At 40.8% G+C, this 10,745-nt stretch overlaps 1 protein-coding gene across 1 annotated transcript; it reads left to right on the top strand.

Moving 5' to 3' along the window:
* The first annotated feature begins 332 nt into the window (after positions 1-332).
* DNAJA4 (DnaJ heat shock protein family (Hsp40) member A4) lies at positions 333-10,339 on the top strand. Its single transcript, XM_084642005.1, has 8 exons — positions 333-478; positions 765-902; positions 6,255-6,435; positions 7,376-7,480; positions 8,209-8,436; positions 8,611-8,841; positions 9,542-9,642; positions 9,728-10,339. The coding sequence occupies exons 2-8, from the start codon at positions 771-773 to the stop codon at positions 9,941-9,943; spliced, it is 1,194 nt and encodes a 397-aa protein (XP_084498131.1). The 5' UTR covers positions 333-478; positions 765-770; the 3' UTR covers positions 9,944-10,339.
* Positions 10,340-10,745: the final 406 nt, after the last annotated feature.

Raw genomic sequence — 10,745 nt, 5'->3', positions numbered from 1 at the left:
GTGAGCTGTAGCTCACGAAAGCTCATGCTCAAATAAATTGGTTAGTCTCTAAGGTGCCACAAGTCCTCCTTTTCTTTTTGAGTACCGGAGTGTCTGGCGTGGTCAGTCTGGGCTGGGAGGAGCGGAAGTGGCCGTGTACAGTGTTTCTCCGGGGAAGGGCGTTGAATGTGCGGTGTATGGGGGGAGGGGGGACACAGCTAAGCCCCTTTCAGTACCGTGAGCGCCGGTAGCAGCAGCGGTTGCCTAGTAACAGCAGGCGGCTGCTGCAAAGCGCGTCCCGCCCCGGCTCCTCCTCCTACAAGGGCTGGGCGGTGACGTCACGCGCAGGCATTCTAGACCGTTCCAGAACTGTGACATAGGGTGGCGTCATTCCAGAAGGTTCGGCGCTGCCGCTATAAAAGCTGCGGAGCTGGCCGGGCGCTGCGCTACGAACTAGTACTAAATCAGTTGCGTGCGGGGGCTCGTGAGTGCCATAGCGGTAAGAGCGGCCGGTCCCAGCGGCGCCGGGTCAGGGCTGCCCCTATGTCTGCTGGGGGCTGGAAGGATCAGCCGGTGCCTGACCTGAGGGAGCCGATCGCCTCCCGGCCGGCGTCCTATGCCCTAGGCACCAGCTGCCCGGCAGTCCCCAGCCGGGGCCGGGCAGCGCCGTGCGGGCCCCCGGTCGGGGTGGGGGCTGGTCGCTGGCCGGGCGAGGCAGCGCCGTGTCACGGAGCGCTGGTCCCCGGCCCGCAGCCCCCTAACGCTGGTGTCGCTCTCCCGCCCAGGGCGCCATGGTGAAGGAAACGGGATACTACGACATCCTGCAGGTGAAGCCCAGCGCCTCCTCGGACGAGATCAAGCGCGCCTACCGCAAGCTGGCGCTGAAGTATCACCCCGACAAGAACCCCAGCGAGGGCGAGCGGGTACGTGATGGAGCGCGCCCGGCTCTCGGCGGGCACCGCGCGGGCTGGCGGCACTACGGTTCAACCGCCTGTGGGGGGTGGGGCCTGCCGCAGCCATGAACCCTTCGGCCCCCCTGCCCAGGGGCTCCCCGGGTCTCGCAGAGCCGGAGGCGGGGTGTAAAGTCTCCCTGATCACGCTAGGGCCCGGCAAGAGAGACGCTGCTTAGCCCGGGGGGAGGGGGCGGTGTGTAAAAAGCACCTGCCGTGCGGCGCGGGGTTGCTTTCCCCTGGCGCGCCAGAGCCTTGGTGTTGGCGGGTGCTGTCCCTTCTGCCCTAGCAGCCGGCCGGGCCGGGGCTGGACCGCTCACGTTAGCGCCTTCCGATCGCCAGCCGGCTGCAAAGGGACTTGCTTGGCTGCTGGTGTTCCAGCTGGTGAGGCTTTGCCGCATGAGGACGGCCTCCGACGCTGTGTTCAGAAAAGCCAGTCGTAATTAAAAGCTCGTTTGAAAACCATGCTTCAGTTTCGACATATAACAAGTGCTGCTTTCGGCAAGCTTCTAGGATGAGCAAAACGGTTGTGGCTCACATGAAAACTAGCTTTTTAATCTGGTTCTGCATTTCTACACTAAGATCTTTCCACAGGACCACTTACTTGGCTGTGTCTAGGACTTTGCCTTGAGTTCCATGAATAATGCCACTTACATTTTAAACGGGGCTCAACTGCCCAGTATCTTGATGTCTATGGTATCAAAAGAAGAGCAATTAGGAGCACTTGGGTATCAGGATTGTTGATTGGTCCATGAAAAGCAAGTTAGTTATATTTAGTCATGTGCAGATGAGTGACCATTGGTCTCCTAAATAGCAGATGCTTTCTACAAGTGCCAGGGTAGATTTGGTTTAAATGGAATTGATTTAAATCACTGGTCAGGAAGACTCGATTTAATCATGGATTTCTACATAAATGTGCATTCTTGTTGGTTGTTACAACCTTAATACATATTCTTCACAACTTGGAGGTAGATGCAGGTTTCATTTTTAGAAAGTACACATTATACATTTTTAAAGTGATTTCTTTTGAAAACTTTTCAGATTAGTTTTACAACTATATCAAAAAATGAATGGTTGTTTGATTATTTCATTTACCAAAGCTAATTGAAGTAGTTCACCTCCCAGTGACTTCATACATAGCTATCTCCATTCCAATTCAACAGGTTAATTACATTAACATTTGGAGGATTTTCTTGCCATGCTGTATTAGGAGGAGAACATCACCAGACAGACATTTAAGTTGTTTTATTTAACTAAAACAATAATGTTATGTATTCTGGATTTTTTTCTTCAACAGCAAACATAATATTTTAACAAAACAAGCATATGAATTTTTGAATTTAGTTAAATATTCAAGTTTTTAAAAATCAGGTTTGTTTTTGTTAAAACTGTTAACTAAAATAGTTAAATGAAATTCTAAAAAAAACCCAAAAATTAAATAGAATATGTCAGCCAGGTCAACAGGAGAAACTTAAAATATTGTCTTCTGCAGCTAACTCCTTCATCTTCATTTTCCTGTTTGTTCATAATCTGGAAAAGGAGAACAAGCTTTCCTTCTTTTTCAGGTCCCAAACTGTTTCTCAATTTGGAATGAATTAGTCCAAAGGAAGAAAATATTCTTTCTACCGGCAGAAGAAGCTACTGCTGTTAAAAGTGAGATTATCACTTCAACAGTCTCTGAATCCAAGTGCTTAAGTGACTTCCACCAGTTCACTGGTGTGACTTTCTTTAAAACATCATCAGAAAACATATATTTCTTGAATGGTTCTTATTCCCAAACTGGGTCTCTTTTACAGCCTGCTGCCATTACAGGTTTTCCTTTCTAGTGAGAGAATGGTAGGGTAGATCTCAAATCAATGAAGGCTACACTCAGAAAGACCTCAAGACTTCTGGAATATGCTGCTCAAACAGTTTCACTTTTGTTTCTACTGCCTGTCCCTCCTTTCTCACATTTATCTCCAGACTTCTCCTTGTCCAGATCTATTCCGCTCCCAGCAATCTTCTAGTCATTGAACTTTTTGAAACTTTGCACTTTTAGAGAGAGGTTAGGGATTGAATCTCTGTACACAAATTTTCAGAGGGACAATGGGGTTGAGGTCTGTTATTTCTCACTGTTATCTATTATTTACTTATTTTAAAACATATTTGCTGTTAACAAGCATGTTATCTCTGGAGATACCAATCCACATTTTGAGAACTGCAAAACTAAGCATCTCTGATAGTATCTTCTACACTGAGCACTGAGTCCCATTGGGTAGATAGAAAGATTAACCTAAATAATCTATACAGAAGCCCCTGGAACTCTGTAAAATTGGGTCCCTAATCCATAAACTATTGGAACTCATTTACAAAACTTTTCTTAAACATTACATGAATATATTCTCTCATACTATAGAATTAGTATTTATAATCCTAGTCCATGATGAAATATTTTTGAGCTATAATGTATCTTAATTAGAACTATCTTTAGATAGGTTTTTTCCTCAAAAAGAATTTTATCAAAAAAAATCAGATTTAAGTTAAAAAATCTGATTTTTTTTAATTGAATCATTGATTTTTATCCACCCTGACAAATGCAGAGTAAAGGATTATTTAGTTCTGGTTCTCTTCTGTTATATCTGTTCTATATTGAACGAATGAATGTAGTGTTCTTATTGCGGTAAAGAGTATTTCCAATTAAGCATAATGCATTTTCCAGACCCTTTTGAGACTTAACTTTTTTGCTCATGTCTTTGGAGCATATAATCTCATATGCTTTCATAAACTTTAAGGGGGAGGGAGGATTGCTAGCTCAGCTGTCACAAGCTTGTGGAAGAAGTAGATTGACACCATTTTTGTTCCTACAGTCTCTTCTGATTTATGGGACTTTTTGGTGCTATCCTGTTGCTAAGAAATTCAGTTCATCAGTGTTAGTTCTGCTGTAAACAAGACTCAAATGACGGCTATGAGCACTTTAATCACTGTCATGCAGTGCTAAATGGCATGATAAGTAAAGCACTGCTACCAGTATTGCTGTACTACACTACTGTTACAATTGTTGGAGCTGTGCTTGTGATGGCAACAGCAAAAAAAGACAATGGAGATGTGTGACTTAATTGTCCAGAGGGAGCCATGTCAGCTCTCTATGTGGAATTAACTACAGTAGAATTTTTTTGTGGATGGTCAGAAGGAAAGCGCCTTTCTCAAACATCATTTGATGAGATGACAAGAGCAGTGTAGTTACATGCTCAGAAAACTAGCTGTACTCTGAGTGGTAGGTTTATGAATTTAGTGAAGCTTCTGGAAATTGCTTTAACAAAGGGCATAAGTGAAATCAGTATCTCTAGTCTTAAAGAGCAGTGTGCAGAACAAAAATTGAAGTAGCAGGGTCTAGCATGTAATTACTGTAATGTGGTCTGCTGTGTCTTCCATTTTTGGAATTTTGCCATTTTATTAATGCATGTACCGTTGTAATCTAAGACCTCTGGCTCCATAGGTATTAAAAACCCTTTCAGAAACAGTGTAGACAGTCTTTTCTCTAAGAAAATAACCTTGTGTCAAAAAGAATGCAAGATTAGCCTCTTTACTTAGGAACTCTAACTGCCTTACAGTGGAGTCTTGGTCAGGGGAAAAGAACTGCAGGTGACGTGTTAGGATATAGATAGTCAGGCCTGTCTGTAAAGGCCTATACTCTAAGAATTTAGGTGTATTCTTATCACTTGGCTGGTTAGAGGTATAAAAGAAAGAATCAAAATCACTATCTGCCAGTGTAAGGTCGATCTCTTACTGTGACAGTCTGAGGCCCTGTTCTTAGGCTAAGGCCTTTGGCTAAGCAACAGAAGCAGCCATAAGCTGGGAAGCAACCGGTCACCACCTCACATTCCAAACTAGTCACATTGAAATAAGGTGCTATTGGGCTGTTAGGAATACAGTCCTGTCCTGATAGTGCCTCTCATCTCCAGAGAAAGGGAAGTGCCTAGAAAATGTAAAAGGAAACTTAGTTTGATAGCATCCTGTCTGGCAAGAACACACTTATCAATAGCTGGGATGTGAAATCCTCACTTCTGTATTGTTTTGTCATTATAGTTCCCACTTTGCTATTGTTTGTCTGTATAATCTCTGTCTGGTTCTGTGATTGTTTCTGTCTGCTGTATAATTAATTTTGCTGGGTGTAAGGTGGTGGGATATAATTGGTTACATAATCATGTTACAATATGTTAGGATTGGTTAGTTAAATTTCAGGAAAATGATTGGTTAAGGTATAGCTAAGCAGAACTCAAGTTTTACTATATAGTCTGCAGTCAATCAGGAAGTGGGGGGGGGGGATTGGACTCATGTTTTGCTAAAAGGGGAAATGGGAACAGGGAATGGGGGTGGGGAAATTGGAATCATGTTTGGCTAAGGGCAGGAATGGGAACAGGGACACAGGTGTAAGGCTCTGTGGTGTCAGAGCTGGGAAGGGGGCACTAAGGAAGGAAACTGGAATCATGCTTGCTGGAAGTTCACCCCAATAAATATTGAATTGTTTGCACCTTTGGACTTTGGGTATTGTTGCTCTCTCTTCATGTGAGAAGGACCAGGGAAGTAAGCGGATGAAGGAATAAGCCCCCTAACAATATACAGCAGCAGATCATGAGGAACACAGATCATAAAAATAATAGTCAAAAGAACTGACATATGAGTCAGGTCACTAGAAAAAAGTTCAGTTGTTCATCATTTTGTCTTCAGCCTGTTGCATAGTAATAGGAGAACTATAAATCTGGATTCATATAATAAAATTTCCCTTGAAACCAAGGGATATGTCCACTTCTAGACAAGACATAAAACTGACTTTCTGACCACTTAATGTCAGTGAAGTACCTCTTCCTTTTGTCATAAAAGGCTTGTTAAACCTAATTTGACCAAAATATTACAGTTAAATCCTGCAGGTTTAACTGGATATAAAATCCTTCATTGCTATCCTTGCAGTGGTGAGTGAAGTAGTTATCAATGGCACTTCAGTGTTCTGTAATAAAACTAATGGAAGCAAACAACACCCAAACAGAATGTATAGCTGTTGGTGGCAGACAGTTGAGAAGGCTTGATGTGACTTTGTTGTAACTTGTATTTACCATCTCTTAGTGCAGCATAGAAATCACTTAATATGTGTTGGGGAAAACACTGCAAAAACACAGGTGGTATCTGTACATTTTAACTAACTTTCTGTTGACAGTGCTTTCTGCCGCAAAAGGATTACAAGTACTGCAGAAAAATCTTGTTGCAGTTCAAATTTTCTTGAGATTCACTTCTAGGTTATTCTTGCTCTTGGTCATAGTTGCTCAGAGCTTTTCTCTTTCTCTTTTTTAGTTTAAGCTCATATCCCAGGCTTATGAAGTTCTGTCGGACCCAAAGAAAAGGGACATCTATGACCAGGGTGGGGAGCAGGCTATTAAAGAAGGAGGCTTGGGTGGCAGCAACTTCTCTTCACCCATGGACATCTTTGACATGTTCTTTGGTGGTGGAGGCCGAATGAATAGAGAGAGAAGAGGTACATAGCTCTAAAGAGAAGTTCTAGAAACTTACTATGAACCAGTGCGTAAGACACCTGTGCTGCAGTATTGCTATTTTTATTAAAATGCATCTAGTTTGGATATTGTTAATAGCAACGGCATAGGTCATGTATAGTATGAGCTGATCTGTTGATTATAGAAATAATTTTATATCATGTAGCTGATACTAAAAAAAAAAAATCAGTGACATGGCTAGATTATGTTAAATGGGTCATGGATAATCTAGAGGAGAGACGATTTAGTGGCCAGAACAGAGGACTGGGAGTCAGGACCTATTTCTAGGTCTGCAACTGACTTGCTGATACACCTTGGACAGATTGCTTAAAAGGGTACTATCAACTTGAAAATAACACTTCAAAGCGTTACATGTAACATCTAACACTACAAACAAAAGATTGGAGGGGATAGGGGGAACAAAATTTAAAAACTAAGAATTCTTGCTGTGCTTTTGATGGCACTTTCTGTATAGGTCGTTTTACTGTCTGCCTATCCCCCATTTTTATGGGTTTAGTAATAGGGGAGAGAAACTTTTTAAAATTATGCCACAAACTGGTGAGGGAATATGAAGGCAGCTCTAGCATTAAAGTGCTTCTAAATTGACATGATCGCATGTTTACAATGCCCCAATAATGTCTTGCTGTCTCAGTTAATCTACAAAATGAGGTTAATAATGGCTGCCTAATTTATGGCCAAATTAAGTTCTCATGTAAGTGGATGCAACTCCATGGAAGCTGTCAGGAGTTGCATTTGCTTACACCAGGATTGAATTTGGCTTTTTAAAATTTGTAACAAACTGAGATTCCTCAGTTAGCCTAAACATATACTAACAAGTAGTCTGTTTAGAGACCCTATAATAAGAAATTGCCATTAATAATGTTTGTATTGGCCTTTAATTTTTCTAAACTCTTTTCCTTGAAGGCAAGAACGTTGTGCATCAATTGAGTGTCTCTCTTGAAGACTTATATAATGGAGTTACAAGGAAGTTGGCACTACAAAAGAATGTAATCTGTGAGAAGTGTAAAGGTATGAACTTCAGTAATGTGGATCATATAAAATTCAGCTTTTTAAGGTACAGACAAAGGGAAAGAAGCACTGAGTGGCTACACGAATCTCTGTAGAGCCCATCATTATCATGGCACCTAGCCATCAATGAAAGGGTCTGAAAACCTTTTTTACACTGTACTTATCAACAAATAAGGCCATTCCTTTCAAGTAAAACAGTAGCCTTATCATATATTAGTGAATAGAACCTAGATTTTAGTTCCCGAAGGAGCAATAATAAAATTCAAATACAGGATGTTAAGATGGTCGCTTCTCTACAACATTAAACAACCAACCATGTATGTTCTTAAAATCTTCTTTTATATGTCCATTAAACATCATATGCTTACGTAATTGTCTGACCTTGTTGACTAGCATAAATCTTCAAGTGTTAAGACGCTAGACAATTATGTAAAATTCTAGCAGACAGCTTTGTTTTAGAATGCTGCTGGAATGCCAAATGGCTACATTTCCAAGACATGATAAATATGCTGATCATTCACTGAAAATTGCTAAAATGTGAAGGGAGGGTGAAATCAAGTGTGTGCAACTGGGAATGTACCAAATGTGTCTGATTTCACATGCAGTACATCCTAAGTGTACTTCCCTCTTAATGCTAAGAACTAGGGTTCAAGCAGTCTTATTGCAGAATGGTATGAAGGAATAGCTTTCCCTAAGGTGTCGACCTCAGATTTTCTTTCTACCTCAAGGATATGGTGGAAAGAAAGGAGCAATTGAAAAATGCCCCATGTGCAAAGGAAGAGGAATGCAGGTTCTTGTTCAGCAGATTGGACCTGGTATGGTACAGCAAATTCAAACTATGTGCTCAGAATGCAAAGGCCAAGGTGAACGAATAAACCCAAAGGACAGATGTGACAATTGCAATGGATGTAAAGTTGTCAGAGAGAAAAAGATCATAGAAGTTCACATTGATAAAGGTAAGAATACTTAAAATAGTAGCTCAATCTCAAATTTAGTGTAAATCTTTGAAGTGTACAGATTTGTCCCAGAAATTTAGTTTTGTTAAAATGAGATCTTAAAACATGTTACAGTATTGGTATCTAACAAAACCGGTATAGAGTAAACCTATTAATTTAAATTACCCTTTATAGGTATGAAAGATGGGCAAAAGTTGGTATTTCATGGAGAAGGTGATCAGGAACCTGACCTGGAACCTGGTGATGTTATAATTGTGCTGGATCAGAAGGATCATAGTGTCTTTCAGAGACGAGGACATGATTTAATTATGAAAATGAAAATTCACCTCTCTGAGTCTTTATGTGGCTTCAAAAGGACTATTGAAACACTGGATAATAGAGTCCTTTTTATAACTTCTAGACCAGGTAGGCTTTCAGAATTTTACTTGTTCTTTTAGAAATTGCTTGTTAGTTGGCAAAAGTCAAACTTCACTGTTTAAGGTTCCACTGAATTTGTTACAGGAATGGGATTTTAGAAATTAGTCAACCCTGATCTGATTGAGTTAGTTCTGTCAGAGTTCCTGCTCCCGTTCTATTTCCAACTCCAACTTGTTGGCTTCCTTTATTACAGGTGGAGTGGATAGCACTGCCTGTAGATGAGGTTGCTTGACACTTTCCAGTATAAGATCCTGGTTTTGATTGCTTTATAATTTTGCTAAAACTAAAATGGGAGTCAAACATCTATGAAGTTAAAAATTGGAGTGAAGAACCAGGAAGCTACTGAGTCCATATACAGCTGAAACACTTTCTGCAAGAAAATCCCTTAAAGAGAAACCAACTAACCCCCCCCCCCACACACACACACACCTCTACCCCCCCTTGGATTTTCACCTACTGTTCTTTAAGGGTTACTTTTAAGACTGGAGAACAGACTTCATTTTTTTCTCATTACACTTTGTGTACAGTCAGCATCCCCTTGTGTTTGTATGGGCTTTCGCAGCAATGGTGAAGAGAAAATCATAAACCCAGGAATGTTTCCTGTTACAAAGCTTTGCTTTTATGGCTGTAAACCCAAATGTAAAGATACCAAAATGTATACTGATTCCAGATCCCTCTTTGTGGGCAGGTGAAGTGATAAAGCATGGTGCTCTAAAATGTATCCTTAATGAAGGGATGCCTATCTACAAGTCTCCACTGGACAAAGGCTATTTAATTATACAGTTTATGGTAAGTTCACTGCTTATTCACCTTCATGTTTAATGGAAATGTAAGGCAAGGAATTACTTACAGGGAAAACATTTTTTATTTGTAGGTCATGTTTCCAGAGCATCAGTGGCTTCCCATGGAGAAACTGCCTATATTGGAAGCTTTGCTTCCTCCACGAGAAGAAGTAATGATTACAGAGGACATGGATCAGGTTGAACTTACAGAGTTTGATCCAAGAGAGCAAACTTGCCGTAATAGTAGAGAAGTATATGAAGAAGATGAAGAAGGTCCCAGAACAGGAGTGCAATGCCAGACGTCTTAAAATGAAATTGAATGGATGAGTCATCTGGAATGTTAATTTTCACAATGAAAACTGCATGGCTTCAATAGCCACTACCTCTTTTTTTTTTTTTTTTTGTCTTCAGCAAATTGAGTTGCTGTGTTGCCCATATGTTTGTAACCAATTCATATTTAAGTATTCATAGTCTTTATATGTAACTTAACATTTCCTAGTTATGCAGCTGAGAAAATGGACTGTGCATATCTTTTAGTTGCTATAAAGGTCCACAGCTTTAGTGAAGTACCGCTCAGGAAGCAGATTTTTACTATTTTATGTAAGACTCTTGCAATACCAGCTTAGTGTGTCTTATGTAAATATTTTTCATATGGTAAAGTTAGCTTGTTTCCTACAATAAAAACATCTTAGGACCAAGCAGAAGTCTGTCTGAAAAGTAGAGTCTTATGCTCCTTTCATCATTAAGCCTGTTATAAGTCTATAAATCTTTGTTCTGTATGCCAGCCCAGAACTAAATGTTGAGCTGAGGCTGTGTTATGTCCAGTAGCCAATCTCAGAACGAACTTGCTTTAGTGTCTCCATGTTAACTTTTCAAAGTTTATTCCTCTGTTGCTAGGCAGTTCAGGCTAGGGCTTTAAGGTTTAGTTTAAACAAGCCTTTAGACTGTTTAGTATAGTAATACTATGTTTTTACCTCCTCAACAATGTCCAGAAGTATAATGGATTCTAGGCAAACATACTGCTACACAAAACAAGCTTTTCATTAATCATTTACTTGAGCACCAGCTTTGTTTGCCTGTCTTACCACCTAGCATAAGTATGGCTAAGTA

The sequence above is a fragment of the Lepidochelys olivacea genome (assembly GCF_965140295.1).
Source record: "Lepidochelys olivacea isolate rLepOli2 genome assembly, chromosome: 10".
NCBI lineage: Eukaryota > Metazoa > Chordata > Testudines > Cheloniidae > Lepidochelys > Lepidochelys olivacea.
The sequence above is the reverse complement of the archived record's forward strand: the minus strand, read 5'-3'. Positions and strand labels throughout refer to the sequence as shown.